Below are 21,683 nucleotides of genomic sequence, written 5' to 3' on the forward strand. Positions count from 1 at the left end.
ACATAATGTGCCCAAAGTGCATCCTTTCACACCTGTGCTCCCATGCCCGCTGAAATGTCACGCTAATGCTTAGGTGAGGCAGCATGCGGCAGCCTTGCGCGGGTGAAAGCGGTTTAGGTATAGCCAAGACCGGCGGCTCTAGCACGGAGCGCAGGGCAGCAAAGGCAAGGTTCATTCCCCATGACCTTTCACCTTGGGAGCCTGCATTCTTTGTGTCCTCTTGATTTGTCTTCTACAGCGGTAATACTTCTCCCGGACCATCAATATTCAACCTGTACAGAGCTGTGTTTTCGAACTTTTCGACGTGTACTTCCCGATCGAAACCGCCACACTCCCACCGACCGCCCGACATCGCTCCCTTCACGGACTCGAGGTGACTCGAGAATGAGCAGTAACTGACCGCCACCTGTTACGCCTTTACACGATGCTGCAAGCTCAGCATCCCTATCAGTCACAATACTCCCAGACAGCCGATACTTGGCAGCAACATGGGAACCAACATAACCCCCATCAAGGTTTGAACCACGCCCAACAGCAAGCCCAGACAGCCCAGCAGCACTACACGCGCATTGCAGTCAATCAGAACAATACGCCGAGGGAAAACAACAGCAACAACCAAACCACAAACACTTCCCTTGGAGCCATGAACGATCAGAGCGGTAATGGCGTTGATCAAATGTCCGAGGAGAACCGCCGGGTACTGCAGTGGGTAGCAGACCTCATGGAACCCTCCCGAAGAGAGACTGCTCTTATGGAGCTCAGCAAGAAGCGGGAGCAGGTCCCTGAATTGGCTTTGGTTCTGTGGCACAGCTTTGGTGTCATGACTAGCCTGTTGCAAGAGATCATCTCGGTCTACCCGTTGTTGAACCCTAGCCAGCTCACTGCTGCAGCCAGCAACAGAGTGTGCAATGCTCTAGCTCTCCTACAATGCGTTGCTAGTCACAACGAGACGCGCGGGCTGTTCCTGAATGGTACGTCTCTTTTCAGCTTCTCCCAGACGAGACTGACATTACTACAGCGCACATTCCTCTCTTCCTTTATCCCTTCCTCAACACCACCTCCAAGTCAAGACCATTCGAATACCTTCGTCTCACCTCATTGGGTGTAATTGGCGCCTTGGTGAAGAATGAGCCGTCTTCCAGCTCGTTTAATCCGAATGGCACGCCTGGCGCGAATGGCCAGAGCAATAATTCCTCGCCTACTATAACGTTTCTCCTCACCACCGAGATCATTCCGCTCTGTCTTCGTATCATGGAGACAGGCAGTGAGCTGTCTAAAACGGTGGCGATATTCATTGTGCAAAAGATCTTGCTCGACGATACCGGCCTCGGCTATATCTGCGCCACTTACGAGCGCTTCTATGCGGTGGGTACGGTGCTCAGCAATATGGTTGTGGGCCTCGTCGAGACTCAAACGGTGCGCTTACTCAAGCACGTCGTCCGTTGTTTCTTAAGGTACGTGCTGCGTCCCCATGGGATTTTGCCCCTGCTCACGCGTCGCAGACTCAGCGACAATAACCGCGCTCGCCAGGCTCTACGACAATGCTTGCCTGAGCCTCTGCGTGACGCGACTTTCTCCAACGTCCTGCGTGATGATGCCGCTACGAAACGATGCCTGGCGCAACTGCTCATTAACCTGAGCGACACTGTCACCGACACACAAAACGACCAGTTTGAGTGAAGTCACGTTCTTTCTACCAGCTTTGACGATTGACGATACCCTTTTGGTGGCATGTGATCATGTCGATTCCATAAAAGCATTGCGAGGCGGAGACGAGTCTGGTTCTGATGAACGGTTTCTTTTCAGCAAAGGTGCAGGACGGGGGAACTGGGCTGCCGTTTCTAGAAATCATATACCCTGAGGTCGACGTACGCGAAGCGAGGATCGCCGTTGACGAGCGCTGTGACAACAATGGGCATGAAGCATTTGGGTGGTTAGCTGGTCGAGGTGGCAACCAAATTACTGGCTGGAGCCTTGTGTGTATGGACTCAGGTGCATTGAGGAAGGGGTTTGTTCTGATGGTATCGGGAACATGGACACGTGGCTGCTGATTGCGATCGACCTCTGGCAAGACTGCACGCGATGGTCGTTTTTTGCAGTGGGAAGAGAAGACTCGCCTCAGCCGGGCGACGATGGAAGACGGATCTTGGAATTTTTCTAGCATCATGTAAATGAATATCTCCTTCTGCTAGATGCCACATTTTGTAAAATTGCAATGGAGTAGCCGCCTGCGACAACGTATGTATACCAGCCTCGGACGGAACCAACGTGCGATTTATCAATTTGTTTGGGCACCATTGCCCTCAACCGGCACGAGCGTCGTAAATCCAAGTCACCGAATTAGGAAATTCTCGGACCCTATCGGACTTTACGCGCCTACTTTTGTACCATCCCAAAGCTTAGCTCACCCAAGCAACGGCAACGGGCAGATTCGAGCCACCCCGATCGGCGGGGGCCCATGCACACGCTACACTCATTCGGAGGTACACCACTGCTGTCAAGGCAGGGCCAAAGAGGGCACTCCGGCAGAAAGCAAACGGCGGCAAAGCTCCTCAATGGTCTAGAAGTCCGGCGAATAGGACTAGAAACGCTGCTTATCTCCGACGCCAGACATGAACTTTGCACACATCGGCTGGCATGCTATTCCGTAGATTCTCGGGGTGGGGGATCATGGCCGAGTGGCCGGAAGTCCCTGAAACCCGCGATGGGTGAATTTCGCCAATAGTAGCTGGGCAAATGGTTGATCCGCGTCGCATCCATCTTTGCCAGTCGGTCGGAGGAACATCATCGATACGCGTGTGGCGTTATGCCCGGTTGATTTGACCGATGATGTACGGTGGTGTATAAAGGTAGGGAGGGAGGAACAGCTCAATGTCATGGTCGGTCGGGTCTCACAACAAGTACATCTGCTGGCAGGTTTGCATATGCACAGAACCACTGCACTGCACACCGAAAGCCTTTAGATTCAACGGTATGTATGGTAGTTCCTCCAGTGCACGGCAAAGACTATGGCTGATGGATGGCATCAAGACTTTCGTCATACTTTGAGACCTGCGAGCCGGACGTACTAGATTATTGGCTGATCGTGGATAGAAACTACGCCGTATATAGGTTGACACGGACGGCTTCAATATCGAGTCCGCCAACCTCTTCGCAACCACGCAGCAACCAGTATGGCTACAGCTACGATTGTCGACAAGCCTGTCGGTGCTATCGGCTATGGGTAAGTGGACTTCTCGCCTGAATTCCTTGGGCGCTGGGGAGCCACGGTTCAACAAGTGTTTCTCTCTCTGACCGGAGACCTGGCACTGGATGTATCCCCCCTCAACACTCCCTCCCAGTGCGAGGACATTCCACTAACTCCAGCCAACAGCCTCATGGGTCTCACTTGGACCATGACCAATCCCAACCTTCCCCCCGCTGCTGAGTCATACGAGCTCATGAACCTTGCCCTCGCACAAGGAGCCAACTTCTTCAACGGCGGCGAGATCTACTCCAATGCCGACGGCCGCAACTCCTGCGACCTTCTTCGCGAGTTCTTCACCGCCAACCCAGGCGCCGCGTCCAAGGTCGTCCTCTCCATCAAAGGCGGCACCAAGAGTGCCACAACCATGGATCCCGATGGCAGCGAAGCCAACGCCCGCCGCACGGTGGACGACTCTCTCGCCAAGCTGGGCGGTACCAAGACCATCGACGTTTTCCAGTACGCGCGGGTGGATCATTCGACGCCCATTGAAGAAGTCATGGGTCACCTGAAGAAGCTCGTCAGCGAGGGCAAGATCGGCGGCGTGGGCCTCAGCGAGGTGCGCGCCAGCACCATCGAGCGCGCCGCCAAGGTCGTGCCCATCGCGGCCGTCGAGATCGAGCTGAGTCTGTGGACCACCAACACGCTGCGCAACGGCGTGGCCGAGACGTGCGCCCGCCTGGGAATCCCCATCGTCGCCTACGCTCCGTTGGCCCGAGGCGTGCTGGCCGGCGGCGCAGAGAAGATCCTCGAGCAACTGAAGCAGCTGCCGGAGAACGACTGGCGCAGGCATCTCCCCAAATTTCAGGACGACGTGGTGCAGCAGAATCTTCGCCTGACTAAGGAGGTCGAGGCGCTGGCGGCCAAAAAAGGCGTGAAGCCTGGCGTCATCGCCATCAATTGGGTCCGCTTGCTATCTGGCCGGCGCATGCAGGTGCTGGATGCCGATGGTAACGAGAAGACTGTGACGATGCCCACCGTCATACCCATCCCCGGCACGACCAACAGGGAGCGGTTGGTGGATAACTCGACAATTGTGGACCTGAGTGAAGACGAGATGAAGGAGATTGATGCCATCCTGGAGAAGAATCCCGTCGTGAGTATAATCCGTCTTTGTTTCTCTAGCTGGTCCTGGCCCGCGCACGAAATCTAGTGTAGCTAGTTTGCTAACAAAGTTTCTCTTCACTTCTAGGCTGGTGAGCGGATGCCTCCTCGGATGGCCCATCTCGCAGAGGGTTAAGACGACGAAGGCCATCGAGATTGTGCGGCCATCCAAGGGACGAGGTGTGAAAAACGACAAGCACCTGTAATGGGTCGCCGATGTCTTCGATGATGTACGCGGAGGAATCTTCGCGGGGGCATGCTCGACACGAATGACGCTGAAGGGTCAGCTGAGACCGGAATTGTGGTCAAGACGAGAACGCCTGTCGGTATGTATCGACAAATTCGCCGCTTCTTCTATAGCAGTTAATGCTTGATCCACTCGTCTTTGTTCGATCCTGTCACCCAGCGGACGGGGGACGGCGTGTGCCGACCTCCCCATCACTTCACGACGATCGTATTGCATCGCAGAGAGTATCTTTGCTGCACTCCCAGAAGAGCTGCTTGGCGCCGAAGTGCAGAATGCGGTGAGATCGGAAACGTTTCTAGAATACCCGGGCTCGCCGGGCCAGTGGGGTTTGTTGCAATAAGTCTGATAGGAGGCTGGCGCCGTCGAGCACGTGGTCCGTCGGCACAGTCTAGTGGGGGGCGTTTGTGGCCGTTTTACTGCAAGTCATACGTATCGGTTGAGCTCGTAATCTGAGTCGTGTTGCTGAAACAGTCCTTTGGAGCTATCGGTGCCGCCGGTGGCCGAGATGTTCAGGTAGCTGTGGAAATAGAGAAATAGACTTTCTGCATTAGTGATGCCTCGATCTCCTAAGTGAATGGGTCGTCCTCATCCAGGAAGATACACAGGGAGTCAATCCAGATGTAACGCTTGCGGATCCGCCAGGTGACCTCGATAGCGTCTTGAAATGTTAGGGGAAGGCTGCATACATCAATCTCGGTGATCAAGTCCTGATACGTGGTCTTTGGTAATTTGACAATGTCTCAATGACTCCAGCGGTGACTGAGGGTAACAGAGCCGCCATGAGGACGGGCCTTTGACGATACAACAACGCGAACGGGCTTTCCGACTCGAGTGCCAACGTCGACTAGCCTCGTCGGACACCAGGGCGAGCCTAAAGCAGAGTTACAGTCTCGCTGCTGCAAGGTACATTCATGCAGCCATTTGGTGACTAGTGCGCACGACGACGATCAGTCCGGCCAATTGCTAAATTCGTATGGAGTGTAGTAGGGCTCAATGTCTCCAAGGAGTGTTAGCTGGCCGGTATGTCTTGCAGCTGCGGTCACTGCACCTGGGCCCTGCCTCTCTTAGGTAAAAGGACGCGACCGGGGTCTAGTCCGATACTGTGGGATCAAGGGACTCTGTTTCGTAGGCTGCAATCAGTCGCAAGATAGACAGAGAATCCAATGGAGACGTGATAGATTAATTAATGGACCCGACAGAATTTTGAGCGGCTCCTGCGTCTGTAGCTGAGTGCATAACGGGCACTTTGCCTGTAAGGAGCGTTCGAGGCTCTGGGCATCAGCATGGTGGTCAAAGTATTGGTCGTTAATTCCCCGAATCCGAGGGCGGAGGCCCTTGTGAGCCGTCAAACATCCGAGACAGACGCTACAGAGCACCGGTAAAGGCATAGCTACACAGCATCAGGTGCGTGATCTATCAATTCCGTCTCAAGTGAGATGAAGCCAGAGCTGAGCACGAGAACGAGGCGATAATGAAAGGGCGACCGTCGCTGTGTAGTTGCTGGCAAAATCTTGGCGAGAGCGAGACCAACGCCAAGGCGGCCAACTCGACGTTCAGTGACGAGAAAGATCCTCTAGTTCTCACGTCTCCATTCTTCTTCATGCGATTCTGCTACTCTTGGTTAATGTAGGTATTGGTGCAAGAGGGCTATGCTCGGCAACAGCTGCTCGAAGGAGCACTCCGCCACTTTTGACGGCACAAATCTCCGCAGCGGGTGCCACTCCACGCACCTGGAATACTTGGCACCGGGGATGCTTTGCCGGTCTGACCGTGTCGCCCAAGATTCAACGCCTAGGCGCCCTTTGATCATGTGCGAGTCCTCGACCCGAGAGGCACGTGTGGTTGACTCCAATTCGGCATGTGCTGTGTTGGCCGGACAGAGCTATCATACTCCCGTACACTCCTAGCTGTTATCCTCAAAGATCGACAATCAACGTGGCCCATGCAACTCTTGCGGCACGAACGACATCCGGAGACCGATCATCACCAGTACGACTGGTGTCCGTCGCATGGCAAACCCATGCTTACATGGCGGTGGGGTGACGCACAAGTTGCAGATGCAGCGGAACATACTGCTACTCTAGCTGGTTTAGCCAAGAGGCAATTGGTGGCTTCTAGACGATACACAAGTCCGGATACCATTCCAGCCCGCTCGTTGTTGGCGATGATGTTCAACACACGTGGTCTAGTGCGCAAGAAATTACCCCTTTACCAGTCCATTTTGCGTGGTACCACCAGACACGCGACACAAAGTTCACCAAGCACAACTCGGATTCGCCGCCCAAGAATTTACTGAGCAGCATCCAGACTGCAGGGCCAGGTTCATCGATGGGCGACTCGACTTTTGCCATCCATGGCGGACGCCACCGAGCGACAGTGATAGTCCCTTGGCCAAGCTTGGCCGCCCTCCTGACCAATCACAATACGGAAAAAGGCTCTTGTGACGAATGCCGCTCCGGCGGCCAAGACTGAGCCGAAGACTTTTCAACAGTCCGCTCCTCTTGGTATTCGCGCTGCATCGAGATTTGGTGTGCTTGATATGACGTCGTTCGTGGCCGGTTGCATTGCCGCTGGAGTACGCGTGCTCCCCAAATCAAACAGGGTGGATTGTGAAGAAAGTCACTGGCCCGCAAAAGCATTGGCAGCAAGGTCAAGAACTTCGTGGATCTTAAATATGGACCCTCCCTCATTGCGACGGCAGAGTCTTCTCTTGAATCAACTGATCAGCCTGCTCTCCACGTCTTGGAAGTGATTGACAGGTCTTGGGTGGGTGAAGCATTAATATCTGCTTCGTCCCTGGTCATCATCCATCCCCAGACTCTTCCCCAGATATTGCAGCAAATCCATTCACCATGCCTGCGCCCAAGGTCGATAGCGAGGCTGTACAGCATGAGGACTTTACCCCCCTCTGACGCTCCTCGCCTCAATCCCCGTCGCGGCTCCTCCGCTTCCTCTTCCACCGTCAACGGAAGAGACGCAAATTACACCAAAGCCGGCAATGAGAGCACCGGCGTGCAACACGCTGAGCGTCGAGCTAGCACAGGTTCCGGCTTTCGAAGTCGGCAGCCATCTGTGGCAGCCCAGCTGACGAACCCCCTGGCTGGTATGACTGATGAAGACTGCCTACGCGATGTCGACTCCTGGGTTGAGCAACGCGGTCTGCAACATGAGCGTGAAACCTTCCGCAAAGGTGCTTTACTCGCCCGTGTCATCAACACAGAGGGTGCTTTCGAGTCGATGGATTTAACACAAGAAGAGAAGGAAGTTCTACGCCGGGAATCGACCCACCGCTGGAGCCAACCATTCATGCTGTACTTCTTGGTCGTCCTTTGCGCCGGCTCAGCCATTGTACAGGGAATGGATCAGACCGCCGTCAATGGCGCCCAGATCTTTTATTTCGAAGAATTCGGCATTACGAACGTGTGGATCCACGGTCTTCTCAACGGGGCTCCCTACCTTTGCTCCTGCTTGATCGGCTGCTGGACCAACGCACCGCTCAACAACTGGTTCGGTCGTCGCGGCACAATCTTTATCTCTTGCACCATCTCGTTCATTTCCTCTTTCTGGATGGCTGCCGCCAATACCTGGTGGAATCTCCTCATTGCCCGTTTCGTCTTGGGGTTTGCCGTCGGCGCAAAGTCCTCCACCACTCCCGTCTATGCGGCCGAGTCCGCCCCAAAGACGATCCGTGGTGCCCTCACAATGATGTGGCAAATGTGGACCGCTTTCGGCATCATGCTTGGTTTCATGGTGTCTGTCGCCTTCGAGAATGTCCGTCCTGTCACGGGCAGTCCAACCGAGCCCTGGCGCTGGATGTTGGCCTCGACTGCCATCCCGCCCATGATTGTCATGGCCCAGGTCTACTTCTGCCCCGAGTCCCCTCGTTGGTACATGAGCAAGGGCAAATTCGACAAGGCCTTCCACGCCTTCTGCCGTCTCCGCAACAACAAGATCCTCGCAGCTCGTGATATGTACTACGCCAACAAGCTCCTCGAAGTCGAAGAGTCTCAGCGCGCCGGCAAGAACCTCTTCAAGGAATTCTTCACCGTCCGCCGCAACCGACGCGCCGCCCAGTCCTCGTTCTTCGTCATGTTTATGCAGCAATTTTGTGGCGTCAACGTCATCGCCTACTACTCGACCATGATCTTCCAATCGTCCGGATTCGAGCGCTCCGAGGCCCTTCTCGTCTCCCTCGGTACCGGCGCCGTCAACTGGCTGTTCGCCATCCCGGCAATCTACACCATTGACACCTTCGGTCGTCGCAACCTGCTGCTGACCACCTTCCCGCTCATGTCCATCTGTCTCCTCTTCACTGGCTTCTCCTTCTGGATCGACGCTGGCCTGCCCGAAGGTGAGACCTCCCAGGCCCGCCTCGGCTGCGTTGCCACCGGTATCTTCTTGTTCATGGCCGTCTATTCGCCCGGTGAGGGCCCCGTACCTTTCACCTACTCGGCCGAAGCCTTTCCCATCTACATTCGTGACACCGGCATGTCATTCGCGACAGCCACTTGCTGGGGCTTCAACTTCATCCTGTCCCTCACATGGCCGGCTCTGCTGGAGGCATTCGGCCCCCAGGGCGCCTTCGGCTGGTACGCCTGGGTAAGTCACGCCCCTCGTCAATTAACGGCGAAAACCATACTAACACGCCCCTCCAGTGGAACCTTTTTGGGTGGATCTACACTTACTTCCTGCTTCCTGAGACCAAGGTTCGTCTACCCTTAAATACCCGGAAACTCCCACACCTAACAATTCTACAGAACCTCACGCTCGAAGAACTCGACACCGTCTTCAACGTCGGCAACCGCGAGCACGGCAAGTACTACCTGGACAAGCTCCCCTGGTACCTCAACAAGAACGTGCTGCGCCGCGACGTCGAGCCTGTGCCGCCTCTCTACGAGTTTGGCGAGTACAAGCAGCGGGCTGCCAGCGTGCAGGCTGAGGCGGGTCAGCCGCATATCGATGAGAAGGGGAACGGTGGTGTCGTGGCTTAGATCGATGGGTTCTAGGAGGGGGCGTGCAGAGAAAAAATGACTGTTATCGTAATTTCGCCTGGGGCTATTGAAATACAGAGATGGTTTGCGCGCGAGAGAGAGACACACGCCCGTGCGATGAGTTCTGTGAGTGAAGGAGGGGCATCAGAAAGCATACAACCATCGACCGATGTGGTCGTTGCGAAGAGTTTTGTGGCTCGCTCTTTACCAGGCGATTGATGGTGTTGGTGAAGCCGGCTGCTTGCTGTTGCGGGAGCATAGCGGGCTGGTTTAAACACTTCTAGTCGGATACCCATTGTTATATAGTCAACGAGATACGACACCAAATGCATCGTTTCTTTTGGAGCAAAAGCTTCTCGATAAAACTATGCTAGGGACATCGTTTATATTCGTCACACGTGACAGGCAGCTATCTACTGCATCGGTCTCTACGCCATGCCCTGCCATGCCACTCCACCAGCATGCCTGCGTTCGCTTCATAATACACGCGCGGTGCCCTCGGTCGTAGATCCGCCCGGTGGCCACGCAGCACACAGCCCATCACACGTAACCTGCGGCATCATGTCAGTATTACAGTTTAGTAAAGCAGCACCGGCACTCTCCGCCAGGTTCTCCGAGCAGTACTCACCCTTCCTCGCGCCCTGGAAGAAAAATCTAACCACCAAAACCTGCAACAAAGCCATCCCCACCATCATCGCCACCTCAATCATGCTAAACTGCAAAATCCTCTTCTCCGTACTCCTGACCGTGCTGAAATTCCGATTCTCTCTGGTCCTGAAATACTTCTGCATCCTATTCACCGTGCTTAACTGGCCCGACACTTTGAACACCAGATCCTCCAACTGGTCGTGCTGTTCCGCAGGCGCGCCGCTTTTCTGGGGCAGCAGCGACGATGCCGTTCCCGGAGACGACTCGGAAGTGATTTCGAAATCGACGTACTTGTCCGCGAAAGTCGACATAGTGTTGGAGAAGCAGAAGACGTAGGAGCCGGTGGATTGCGCGGTGAAGACGTAGTCGCCTTGTCGCTCTTTTTCGCCCGAGAGCACGATCTTGTCGATTGGGGAGGTTACGCTGTAGTCGACGTCGAAGGAGCCGCCGGATTGAACCTGGAGAGAGGGAGAAGGAGGAGAGGTTAGTCTTGGTCGGTTTGTGGGTTTGTGGGTATGAGTGAGTGAAAGAGAGATGCTGGAAAGGAATGTGCGCCTCTTTGGTTCACCGGAGGAAGACTCACAGCGAAGTAGAAGGCGACTTTGCTGTTCTCCTTGGATATGTCCTCGTAGAAGCACGCTTTCTCGTTGGCGGCCAATTTGTAGGTTAGAGCCGTTGCGGAGACGAGGGAGGAGACGAAGGGAATGAGCGCGAGGGCGGAGGTGATGAAGCGCATCTTGACGGGTGTCGGTGCGAGCAGTAGGACTGTCTATTAGCTGCCTCGACGCGATGGGAAGGGGAGATTGAGAGGGCAATGGGGAATCTGATCTCAGGAGATACGGTGCATGTGGCTCCTCCGCGTTGGCGGAACTTTTGTGGCCGCTTGCGCCACCGTACAGGCCGCTTGGCAGCCCCTGGATGGGGATCTATTGTTTGAATACTTATATGATACGAAGGTATAGCATTGGGCAGGAGACCAGAGGTCAATATGGACTATTGATTGGCTCTCATTTCATCTAACATGACCATATTCAGGTCTTGAGCAACGTACCGCCCTCTGCGTGGAGCACAGTTCCGGTCATGAAGTTGTTCTTGATCGCACATAGATACGCCTCAGCACAGTCTTCTACCGTCCCGACTGCGTTGACGAGAGTAGTGCTGGCAAAATATTGTCGCATATTCTCCTTGCCCCCCATCGCTTCAGCAGCCAAATCCAACAGTGGTGTCTGAATCGCCCCAGGTGATACCACATTCACACGGATGGGAGCCATCTCGACAGCAAGGGCTCTGGTCATCACTTCCCTTCCTCCTCCAGCCGCAATTTGCATGCTCATGGCTTTGAAGGGCCGAAACGTGAGGACACCGCTGGTCATCGTGAAGGAAGAGCTTGACTCAGGCTTGATGTATTTCTGGACGACTTTGGCAAGAAGGATGGGGCCGATGACTCGTGACTTCTGAACCTTTGCCAAATCTTCCGATGTGACAGACTGGAGACCGTGGATCGGACTACCAGTCTCGCCCGCGGTATCGACAACGTGATCAACTTTGACTGTGCCTCCGTCTGTAGCATACCCGAAAAGCCTAGTCATTTCGGATTCAGCATCGTCCGCAGCAGTGTCGCACGTGTGTCCCCGAATATCGCCCTTCGCATCAGGATAGGCTTTCTTTAGGGCTGCCACAGTCGAGTCAACATTTTGCTGTTTTCGGCTCGCGACCACAACCCTGGCGCCGTGTTCGACGCAGGCTTCTGCCACAGCGAAACCAATGCCTGAGGTGCCTCCGATGATGATGACAAGCTTCCCCTCCAGCTTGTTGATGTATTTCAGAGCCATTGATGTTGTATTGCTTTTGTCCAGGTTGAGTTGAATACAATACGACTGCTTATGTGTGAGCACCTGAGGGCTTTATAACTCTGCAAGCCACCACTGATGCATTGTTTCAATGGGCATAGGCAGCCGTAGCCTTGGAGTTACGTATGAGTATCGTTAAGCCCGGTCCATGGCTACAAGACAAAGTTTCGTATTCGCCCGGGTCGGACCAAAAGTCCACCCGGATGCCATCCAAAAGAGTGTCCAGTTTTCTGTCCAGCTGTGTGGTTGTGCACGAGACCGTGACGCTAATGAAGGCGAATACGAGGTGTAGTGGAGTTTCCGGATGTGCGACTATACCCCAACTCGTATTGCGCCGCTTAGTGAATACGCAACGTGGGTACGAAGTAACACGATGCAGATGTTTCCCTCGCTCTTGTCAAATATCGGACATCGGGTCTGTACAGCCCTGGCCTTTGATGACTGGTCGCGGCGAATTTTTCCTTTACAATACGCTCATTTGAGGAGATTCTGCTTCACGACTTTGGCCATTCATTCGTCTTCTGTATGTGAGCAGTCTAGCCAGTAGAGTTGCGTGAAAACGGTCGAGGCTGTTCTTCAGCGGTCTTCTGCTGGGAGTCCTCGGACAGCTCTTACCGAGGAGCACCATCAGGTTGTAATGACAGATCCTCCATTGTTGGCGGGAGCCGTCATATCTTGACCACAGGCGTCGCCTTGCCAGCCTCGGGTGTCTGAGGCTCTTTGTTCTTGACAATATCTGGTTTCGAACCCTTGAGAGGTGGAAAACTGAAGGGAGCGCTGGTGCCCTCCTTGCCCGGTTCCCACGCACCGACCCTACTGCCGAAAAAGCCCTTATCCCAGATAAGAGCACCAACCCATGGCTGGACATTCCAGCTCACCTGGAGCGTAACATTGGATCGTTCGCTGATAACACCAGAAGGGTCGGTTAAATGGTATTTTGGCTTCTGGTTCTTGAGCGAGATCAAACCCGGTTTGACCAGCTCTTTGGTCTTGGGGGTCTTCATATTCTTCTTGGATTTTGAATACTTGGACGTCTTCTTGCCAGCAAGCGGATCCCAGTATTGTGTCTTCACGTTCTGAAAAGAGTATGGGCTCTCGGGAGCAGAAATGATGGTATCCCAGATGACGGCCTCGGAAACCCCCCCAGCGCCACCAGGGTAGTTGGCAGTGACGTAGACGAAGAGCTGCTTGGTGTTCCAGGTAAAGAGGCTGGTCAGGTCGACATCAAGGTCGAAGCGTACCTGCGCATACTCTTCGCGCTTGTTGGACGAGTAGTGTGGACGACCCTTCACGACCTCGACTTTTGAGACTGCGACGGTTGCACTGGGGAATTCGACGACCGGAGGCCATGGTAGTACACTCAGTAGGGCAATGAGGCCTGCGGCTATAGCGGCGCATGTGGTAAAGAACCCGAAGGTATTCTGGAGGCGGTTGAGGGCGGTATGCATAGCTGGAAGATGGATCGGGATCGGGAGAGGAGTACAGAGAAGCAGAGAATGCAGCCAGCTCAATAAGACGACACTGAGAGCTGTCACGGCGCGGTTATGCTTGTAGGTAGATACTGGGTAGAAGAAGTAAGAGCCACTTGTCCAGTGTCGAGTCAGACATTCAACGCGCGACTGTCCACGCGACTCGGACACGCCAAGGATTGTTCTCCCGCCGACTCTTAAAGCCATTTTTCATAACGACTGTCTTCTCTTTCTCCTTCTGCAGGACTTCGGCCTGGCAGCTCACATTCTCTGCATCTATCTATTGCTTCGAGGTGATCGGGACCGATGCAGACGTCTTGTTTGTGTCATCGTCCCAATAATGAAGTCCGAGAAGGAACCACCTGTCGTTAATCGCTCGCCCTACCTTATTTTCATGTATGAGGCGAGTTTCATATCTAAGGTGATATTATTCGGAACCCTGATGACCGCATTTTGAGGCTCTCACGATCCGTGCTTTCCGTTCGGCGTTGTCTTCTCAAGAAGCTCAAGAACGAATGCGCGTCACTTGGTCGAGGCGGTCGCAGATCTTGCTGTCTGAAGCCGCTTCCGGGTGGCGCTGTGCATGTACATGTGGAGATTGGGACTGTATTAGACCATGAATAAGACCATGCAGTGAGTTTTGGACACCGAATTCGATTTCATTTGGTACACTATGTCAACAAGCAACATTGCTCATTCATCATTCTACTCCCATCCAGTCTCCTGCTTCTTCGCTATCGGCGGATGCCTCATCTCCATCTAGAAGCATGGCATTTTCCTCACCTGTGTGACCATTCTCAAGTGCCTTGACGCCAGTTGCTTTGTTCCTCATCGTCAAGAAATCAATCTCAAAGCCATTGCGCTCGCTCAGAGTTCGTACCGTCTTCCCCACCCCTTCCACTCCCTTCAGCACTGCCCTCAGCTCGCTCACGAACTCGCCCTGGTGCTCCTTGATATACCTTCCGTGCACGCCGATAAGTTCCGTTACCCACAGGAGATGGAACTCGAGGTGCGGCGTAGCCTCGAGTTGTTCGCCCAGGAACCGCAGCAGGCGCGGGAGATAGACTCGTGGTAGCTCACGGATCACTAGCGGTGTGGATGTCGGTGGAATGGACTCGTAGACTTGCTGAATCAGGGACTTGTCATTGAGGCGGAAGCTCATCACCAGCGCCTTCAAGTATTCTGGCTCCGCCACAGATAGCATAGCCTTGATGTTCTGTGGGGTGACGTCGATATCCAAGTCGAAAGGATCAAAGTCCTCCATACCGGTATTGTCGAGGCTGTACACCAGGAGACCTTCAGTGCTTGCGACACAGAAGCTACGGCCGGTGGGTGCAAATTGCGCGGACGTCACACGCACTGCAGGAGTTATGGTGCGGCTAGTAGCGTCTTTGCCACGGTTGACGCCCGGAAGGCTGCGATCAATACGATCTTCTAGGTCGCTGTTCTCGCCTTCTGTGTCAATCGTGTCGCGCGGCATACCATTGGACATGATTGCTGCAGAGTTCAAGAACTCCTGCGTGCCGTCTAGTGAAAGATTGATGGAGACGGTGAATTTTTTGACGAGCGTGAGTGTACTGATAGAATACAGACATACATACTTGCTGTTTCCGGCCGCCAGCAAGCATGTTCCGTCGGCGGAATAGCTAATAGTATTGAAGGACTTTGTGCCAGGTGTGGAAGCTGCGGTGCGCCGGGACGTAAGAGAGCGGCCGCCACTGACATCGCGTCGTCCATCGAAGCCAGACTCTTGGACTGAAGTGTCGAGATTCCAAAATGTGAGCTGGCCATCGAGGGTTGACGCGGCAATTTGACAGGAATCGGGGCTAACAGTTACGCAAAGCAAGTCGGATGTAAGTTGCAGGGCTTCGGAGCTCTGTGAGCGGTCGAAGACATTCCATACTCGAATTGTTCGGTCCCAGGAGCCGGAGATGAGGTAGCGACCATCGGGCGTGAATGCGAGAGTGGAAATTGGCCCTTCATGGCCTGAAAGCTGATCCAATAAAGCACCAGTCTGAACTGACCATAGATGAATGTCAAACGAGTCATGTGATGCTGCGCACACAACCTCTGCTGATGGGTCGATGGCTAGACAGGCGAAAGACAAACGAGTTGGTGCCGTAAAAGTGCGGAAGTTTCTGTAGCGTAGCATGTCCCACGCTCGTATCGACCCGTCCAACGAAGATGTGAACAAGACATTGCCTCTTTTTGAGTAGGCTGAACCGGTCACGGCTGAACCATGCTCTGTAAAAGTCGCAATGTGGAAGCCAGAGGCAATGTCCCATATCTTGATGAGCCCATCGTCTGAACCAGTGATGATTCGCGTGGAATCTGGAGAATATGACAGTGTTGTCATGGTGTCGAGGTGCGAGGATTGTTTCAGGATATTTGACTCGGAAGTGTGCTCCCAGACGAGCAACTGCCCGGTCTTCGCGGATCCCAACGCCAGCCACTCGCCCGACTTATTGATTGACACAGCGGAAATAGGCGAAGACGCCATCGACAGAGAGTGGATGTTAGAGAACGAGGGCAGCTCGTATATTGAAAAGAGTCCACTAGCGAAGCAGACAGTAAGAAGGCTTGTGACAGGGTTGAAAGCTGCACATTTCAGCTTCGCATTTTGCATGAAGAAGTCTTTCTTGACTATTCTCCATCTTTCTTCGTCGTCTGGATCCGTCATCTCTTCATCGGCTTCTTGTTGTGCTGATCTTGATACAAACTCCCAACGAAAGAGTGCACCATCCTCACTGACAGTGTATATTAGTTCTTGATTTGCGGAAAACCAAGCGGCCCGCACCTGCTGCCTGTGGCCTGACAGCACAGTGGGCTCGAAGTCTGCCTCTGGATCCAAACTCCATAACCGGGCAGTGAGATCTCTAGAAGAGCTGATGAAGAATCTCGAGTCGCCTGACCAGCTGAGATGCCTCACCTCGTCAAAGTGGCCGCCATAGTCTCTGTGTAGGACGAATGGCGCAAACTCGAGTTCTCCTGCGGCATCCGTCCCTGGTGTCCTCGGTGTTTTCCAGGCTTGAATACGCTTCCCCACGCCTGCAGCGAAATGTCTGCCACTCGGAGAAAAGGCGAGAGCAGAAACAGGGCCTTTGAAGGAGAAGTGATAGATTGAGATCCGTCGTGGGAATAGTGTAAGTATGGCGCGACCATCCTCGTCGATGGTCAGCAAGAGCTGTCCATTGGAGGTGAGGTCAAGGTGTGTGATGTTCCTTCTGTGCGCAAATGGAAGGGTATATGATGTGTTTTTCGTCAGGTTAAAGACTGAGACTCTATTTCCTACCGGCGAGAGTAGAGAGTTGCCATCGGGAGTGAATACAAGGTTGCCCCGGCCGTAGACCGTGCCGAGGAGGTTTGAGAACTGTGCAGCTTATCAGTCAGGCAGCACAGAGACATTTGGAGTGCTCCCATACCTTGAACTCGGTCTTCATGCTATAAGTGAGCCATGGCTGGTCCTGGCGCAAAACCACTGCCTGAGAATTGGAGCGCAGTCTTTCGAAAAATTGGCCGGCACGGAGAAACTATTGACAGAGCGGATCTGCAGCTAGCTCCCCAGATTGTTCTTGGCGAGTAGTTGGGCTCAGGGGTTCGTCCTTGCCGTGTCGGTGGTGCACTTTTTTGCCAGCACGACCGCGAACCCCTAAACTTGCAGGTCCGCACCCTCACCGTCGGTCAATCCTCCCTTCCACTTCAACGTTTGCACAATCACCATTTTCCATCACTGGTTGTTTCTGGTCCCGGTGTCGACACACTAGAACTTTCACACTCAGTTCGACTCCATCACCATGGCTCCCGCTCCCACTTCAGATTCGTCGGCGTCGCCTATTGGCATCGCCAATCTGCCCAACCAGCGACACAAGATTGTCGCAAAGCGAGGCGCTGCTTTCACTATCATGGTACAGTGTCTTCTAGCAGCCGTGTTCGTTGCATACTGACTCCCTTAGGTTGCTGGCGAGTCGGGGTTGGGAAAGACCACCTTTATCAATACTCTGTTCTCTACCACAATCAAGAACTATACCGATCACAAGAAGCGGCACGCCAAGCAGGTCGACAAGACCGTCGAAATCGAAATCACCAAAGCTGAGCTGGAAGAGAAGTTCTTCAAGGGTAAGGCTAACTCGTTCAAGAAGGCTGCATCTGCTCACACCGTTAGTTCGGCTGACCGTCATCGACACCCCCGGTTTCGGCGACTATGTTAACAACCGTGACTCGTGGATGCCTATTATCGAATTCCTCGATGACCAACATGAGTCCTATATGCTCCAGGAGCAACAACCCCGCCGAACAGACAAGATCGATCTGCGTGTCCACACCTGCCTCTACTTCATCCGCCCAACCGGCCACACCCTGAAGCCCCTCGATATCGAAGTCATGAAGAGACTCTGCACACGCGTCAACTTGATCCCTGTCGTTGCGAAGGCCGATACACTATCACCTGCCGATCTCGCCGTGTTCAAGCAGAGAATCCGAGCCGTCATTGAGGCTCAGGGCATCAAGATCTACCAACCACCCATCGAGGAAGATGATGAGGCTGCTGCACAGCATGCCCGCGCCCTCATGGCTGCTATGCCTTTCTCCGTCATTGGTAGCGAGAAGGACGTCAAGACTTCAGATGCGCGCATTGTGAAGGGTCGTCAATACGCGTGGGGTGTTGCCGAGGTTGAGAATGAAGAGCACTGCGATTTCAAGAAGCTGCGGTCCATTCTCATCCGTACTCACATGCTTGATCTCATTCACACCACCGAAGAGAATCACTACGAAGCCTACCGTGCTCAACAAATGGAAACAAGGAAGTTTGGCGAAGCCCGACCAAGGAAATTGGACAACCCCAAGTTCAAGGAAGAGGAAGAGGCGCTCCGAAAGCGTTTCACCGAACAGGTCAAGGTTGAAGAGGGGAGATTCCGCGGCTGGGAACAGAAGCTTATCGGGGAACGCGACCGTCTGAACAAGGACCTCGAAGCCACCCACGCCCAGATCAAGCAGCTTGAGGCCGAGCTGGAGCAAATGCAAGGCAGCGCAGTGAGAAGTCACGGTCGTCGTTAGACACGGCGTTCATTGGGTGCAGGGCAGGCGGTGATTGGGACGCTGACGACAACAGCGCAACTTGAGCATGATCAAGCTGTGGGGTGTGACTAGATCACTGAAAGTTCGGAACTGGTGTCCCACTTGCAAGTGATTATGGCATTCTGGATGATATCGGCCCCCAGACTGCATTGAGCCTACACCAAACATCCCGTTGCTGTTGCGAGTTGATGAAGGAGCGAGCGATTTTTCTTGACTTTTGCGCTTCTGCCTGCCTGGCTATGCTGTGCTCGTATGGCCAAGCAGTGGTATGAATAGGTATCCTAATGTTGATAAGGCTCACTTATGAAGTGCTTCTATTGTGCCGTGCATCTCGTACCGGGTCTCGCTTTCTGTCTAAACCGTCAATGCAGTCTACTGATGAAATGGAAGCCTCCACGATATGCCACTTGCTCTAACATGCTGACAATGTTGCCCTTACTCCTCAATCAACTAGAGTCGCATGAGTCGCCGATGGTGTACAATTCCCGCCCCAAAAAATTACGTTGCCAACCAGCTCGCCTAGACCGATAAAGAACTGCTAGGTCTACGCTCACGAGCGAGAACCTACCGCAAAGGCATCGTTTCGTTGGCACATCCTGACGACCTTGCTAAACAGCTTTCGGCCCGCAGAGCCGCAACAGCTTCGGCCTCTCACTTCGTGGACCCGTTTCGCTGCACCTCCGCCAACTGCCGCCCAATCGCCCCATTGACGCCCCTCCCGCCCGTCGGATCCTTCTTCTCCTTGGCCTTCAACTCTCGCACCGCCTCGTCCACATCCGCGAAGCCTTCGTCTTCCTGCACGTTCTCGTCCTGTGCTTCCTCCTCGTCGCCGTCCGTCCAGGCTGAGTCCCCGCCGCCCATCCACCGGCGCATCTTGTGTTTCTTGAAGTCCTCAAAGTCCCACTCCCGCGGGTCGAGCCATGTTGGCCCGTCGGTCCAGATGTACGTTTGCGCCGTGACCATCTCAGGCTTCTTGGTCGAGGTGGGCGTCGTGTCTGCCGCTTTCCCAACCCCTGCCTCAGGCGCCAGTTCATCCAGCGCCACACCCTCCAGCACTTCCACCTCCACAGTCCCCTTCGTGTACTGGCTCCCCTCGAAGACGTCCAGCCGGAAGACGTCGCCTTCTGTTAAGCCGCTGACGACGCTGCCACGCACGGTGCCGCCCTTTTCGGGGATGATGGCTGGGTAGTCAGCGGAGGCGACGCGGTGCCGGCGGTAATCCCGCAGCAGGGCGGGGCGGATGGTAAGGTAGCGCATTGCCGGGTGGGAGGTGGGGTCTGGGGAGGACGTGCCGTATATGACGCGGTGGAGTACGGGCGGGGCCAGGAGCGTGCCGTAGAAGAAGAGGGTGTGGTCGCCCATTGTGGCGGAAGAGAGCACACGCAGGGGGTGTGAGCTGGTGTGAGTGAGAGGTTGGGTGATGCTAGTGTGAGGTTGCTTCGAAGCCGAGTTCTACTGTACTGAAGGAAACTTGAAAAGGACGTGGGAATTGTGGTAGGCCAAAGGAAGGTGTCTAACTGTGTAGGAAAGCGGAGGGCAGATTAGAAGATGAAATAGTGCAAAGCAATGTTCTGGTTTGTTCTGGGTTTGTACAACGAATCGACACGCGATATTCAGACGGATATGTTGACTGCAAGCAGCCAGGGCGCGGGACAAATTTAAGCGGGGCAAACATGACACCGATCTCTTATCACTTGCAGGGTCTACGATCACCAAGGGACATGGGGGATCAGGGCCAGGCGTTCTAAGATGCCTAGGATCCCGGACGGGCAGTTTTGAAACCTTCAGTTGCTCGAAAGTTGCATTCACGGTCAGGAGCATCAATATCGAATTACCGAAGACTTTGGTAAGGCAAGTTACAGGCCTATGCATTTGCTACAGATAGGGAGTTCGTGCTGTCAACCAAACCACCCTGCATATCAGTCAACGCCATGGTGCTCTCATGCCATCGTCACTGTCATATCCGGTGCCCGTGTCCGTGCCCCATCCAATTGCATTGCACTAGAAGAGCAAACCACCTAGCAATGCACCACCCAACAGGCCACCAGCAACCGGCAATGCCAGTCCTCCGCCATATCCAGGCCGGCCATATGCATAGTTGGGTCTGATAAACCTAGCATTCGGTGTTGCATATGGTCCACTTGTGTACGGGTTGTAGCCGATACCATTTCTTCCATACCCGCCGTAGCCATATCCGGGTCCAGAAGGCGGCTCGATGTAGATATCTCTTCCATCACGATCTTTGGCAAACCACTGCGGCTGGCCTGACATCTGTGCACGCTGCAGCGCGGCGCGATAGCGGGCGTGCATCTCATAGTACTGACGGTCCTCCTCCGCTTGCCTGGCTCTCTCAGCCTCTCGCTCCTCGTGCGTCATGCCGGTGAGCTTGTCCTTCATCCGCTCACTGAACTTCTTCTTCTGCTGCGTCTGGTGGGAAGCTGATTGTGAAGGCCGGTGCGGGAGCTCGGCGGGGAATTGTTCGCGAGGAGGGGCGCCGGATGACTTCTCGGTCTTAGAGTCTTTGCTCCCACCGAAGCCCTCGATGTGAGTCCGTAGTTTGTCCTCTTCGGCTTGCAGGCGCTCCTTCTCTTCGGATGGCAGTGCATTCCAGGTCTCTTCATCGTCCATAGGGTGCACCCATATTGAGCGGGGTGGATTGGCGTTTGTGTCGACGAAGAATTGGTGCTGCTCGTGCGTATCCCATTGCCTGACCCAGCCTCGCGGCAGCGGTCGCTGCTCGTCTTCCATGCTCTTTCTGCTTGCCACCGGTGCGGCGGGAACTTCTAGATGACTTGACTGCGTTGGCTGCGACGCGGCGGATGAGCCGGTAGCTTGCGCGTAAGATGGGGGAGCATCTTTGGGCGCCTCGGGTTTGTCGTTCGTACTCATGATGAGAGTCTGTGAGTTGTGCTCCGGGATTGAGAGGCGAAAGTGAGAACGAGATATATACTGCCACAGAGTCTCTGCTTTAGAAATACCTAGAACGCTAACGAGGGGAGCAAGGAGGCGGAGGCCTGATGGGTCAGCCTTAATATCTTAATGACGACGCCGACGATG

General features: G+C 54.3%; 11 protein-coding genes across 11 annotated transcripts; 4 read left to right on the top strand and 7 right to left on the bottom strand.

Moving 5' to 3' along the window:
• Positions 1-424: 424 nt before the first annotated feature.
• HMPREF1541_08967 (cell differentiation protein rcd1) lies at positions 425-1,680 on the top strand (the record flags this gene model as incomplete). The annotated part of the gene is made up of 4 exons (XM_008723285.1): positions 425-971; positions 1,019-1,133; positions 1,185-1,454; positions 1,503-1,680. 4 exons carry the CDS (start codon positions 425-427, stop codon positions 1,678-1,680), a joined length of 1,110 nt encoding a protein of 369 aa, XP_008721507.1.
• A 1,493-nt stretch (positions 1,681-3,173) lies between these two features.
• HMPREF1541_08968 (uncharacterized protein) lies at positions 3,174-4,397 on the top strand (the record flags this gene model as incomplete). Its single annotated transcript, XM_008723286.1, has 2 exons — positions 3,174-3,223; positions 3,374-4,397. 2 exons carry the CDS (start codon positions 3,174-3,176, stop codon positions 4,395-4,397), a joined length of 1,074 nt encoding a protein of 357 aa, XP_008721508.1.
• A 938-nt stretch (positions 4,398-5,335) lies between these two features.
• HMPREF1541_08969 (uncharacterized protein) lies at positions 5,336-5,530 on the bottom strand (the record flags this gene model as incomplete). The annotated part of the gene is made up of 1 exon (XM_008723287.1): positions 5,336-5,530. A coding segment is annotated over one exon (195 nt), but the record flags the coding sequence as incomplete, so codon positions are not given.
• A 1,954-nt stretch (positions 5,531-7,484) lies between these two features.
• On the top strand, positions 7,485-9,586 carry HMPREF1541_08970 (uncharacterized protein; the record flags this gene model as incomplete). The annotated part of the gene is made up of 3 exons (XM_008723288.1): positions 7,485-9,194; positions 9,251-9,301; positions 9,353-9,586. 3 exons carry the CDS (start codon positions 7,485-7,487, stop codon positions 9,584-9,586), a joined length of 1,995 nt encoding a protein of 664 aa, XP_008721510.1.
• A 540-nt stretch (positions 9,587-10,126) lies between these two features.
• Positions 10,127-10,970, bottom strand: HMPREF1541_08971 (uncharacterized protein; the record flags this gene model as incomplete). The annotated part of the gene is made up of 3 exons (XM_008723289.1): positions 10,127-10,137; positions 10,215-10,692; positions 10,818-10,970. 3 exons carry the CDS (start codon positions 10,968-10,970, stop codon positions 10,127-10,129), a joined length of 642 nt encoding a protein of 213 aa, XP_008721511.1.
• Positions 10,971-11,265: 295 nt separating this feature from the next.
• HMPREF1541_08972 (uncharacterized protein) lies at positions 11,266-12,066 on the bottom strand (the record flags this gene model as incomplete). Its single annotated transcript, XM_008723290.1, has 1 exon — positions 11,266-12,066. The coding sequence occupies one exon, from the start codon at positions 12,064-12,066 to the stop codon at positions 11,266-11,268; it is 801 nt and encodes a 266-aa protein (XP_008721512.1).
• Positions 12,067-12,752: 686 nt separating this feature from the next.
• Positions 12,753-13,532, bottom strand: HMPREF1541_08973 (uncharacterized protein; the record flags this gene model as incomplete). The annotated part of the gene is made up of 1 exon (XM_008723291.1): positions 12,753-13,532. The coding sequence occupies one exon, from the start codon at positions 13,530-13,532 to the stop codon at positions 12,753-12,755; it is 780 nt and encodes a 259-aa protein (XP_008721513.1).
• A 721-nt stretch (positions 13,533-14,253) lies between these two features.
• Positions 14,254-16,993, bottom strand: HMPREF1541_08974 (uncharacterized protein; the record flags this gene model as incomplete). Its single annotated transcript, XM_008723292.1, has 2 exons — positions 14,254-16,923; positions 16,976-16,993. The coding sequence occupies 2 exons, from the start codon at positions 16,991-16,993 to the stop codon at positions 14,254-14,256; spliced, it is 2,688 nt and encodes an 895-aa protein (XP_008721514.1).
• Positions 16,994-17,347: 354 nt separating this feature from the next.
• Positions 17,348-18,605, top strand: HMPREF1541_08975 (uncharacterized protein; the record flags this gene model as incomplete). The annotated part of the gene is made up of 3 exons (XM_008723293.1): positions 17,348-17,458; positions 17,507-17,669; positions 17,716-18,605. The coding sequence occupies 3 exons, from the start codon at positions 17,348-17,350 to the stop codon at positions 18,603-18,605; spliced, it is 1,164 nt and encodes a 387-aa protein (XP_008721515.1).
• A 672-nt stretch (positions 18,606-19,277) lies between these two features.
• On the bottom strand, positions 19,278-19,988 carry HMPREF1541_08976 (uncharacterized protein; the record flags this gene model as incomplete). The annotated part of the gene is made up of 1 exon (XM_008723294.1): positions 19,278-19,988. One exon carries the CDS (start codon positions 19,986-19,988, stop codon positions 19,278-19,280), a length of 711 nt encoding a protein of 236 aa, XP_008721516.1.
• A 639-nt stretch (positions 19,989-20,627) lies between these two features.
• On the bottom strand, positions 20,628-21,515 carry HMPREF1541_08977 (uncharacterized protein; the record flags this gene model as incomplete). Its single annotated transcript, XM_008723295.1, has 1 exon — positions 20,628-21,515. The coding sequence occupies one exon, from the start codon at positions 21,513-21,515 to the stop codon at positions 20,628-20,630; it is 888 nt and encodes a 295-aa protein (XP_008721517.1).
• Between the last annotated feature and the right edge of the window lie 168 nt (positions 21,516-21,683).

The sequence above is a fragment of the Cyphellophora europaea genome (assembly GCF_000365145.1).
Source record: "Cyphellophora europaea CBS 101466 unplaced genomic scaffold supercont1.9, whole genome shotgun sequence".
Classification (NCBI taxonomy): domain Eukaryota; kingdom Fungi; phylum Ascomycota; class Eurotiomycetes; order Chaetothyriales; family Cyphellophoraceae; genus Cyphellophora; species Cyphellophora europaea.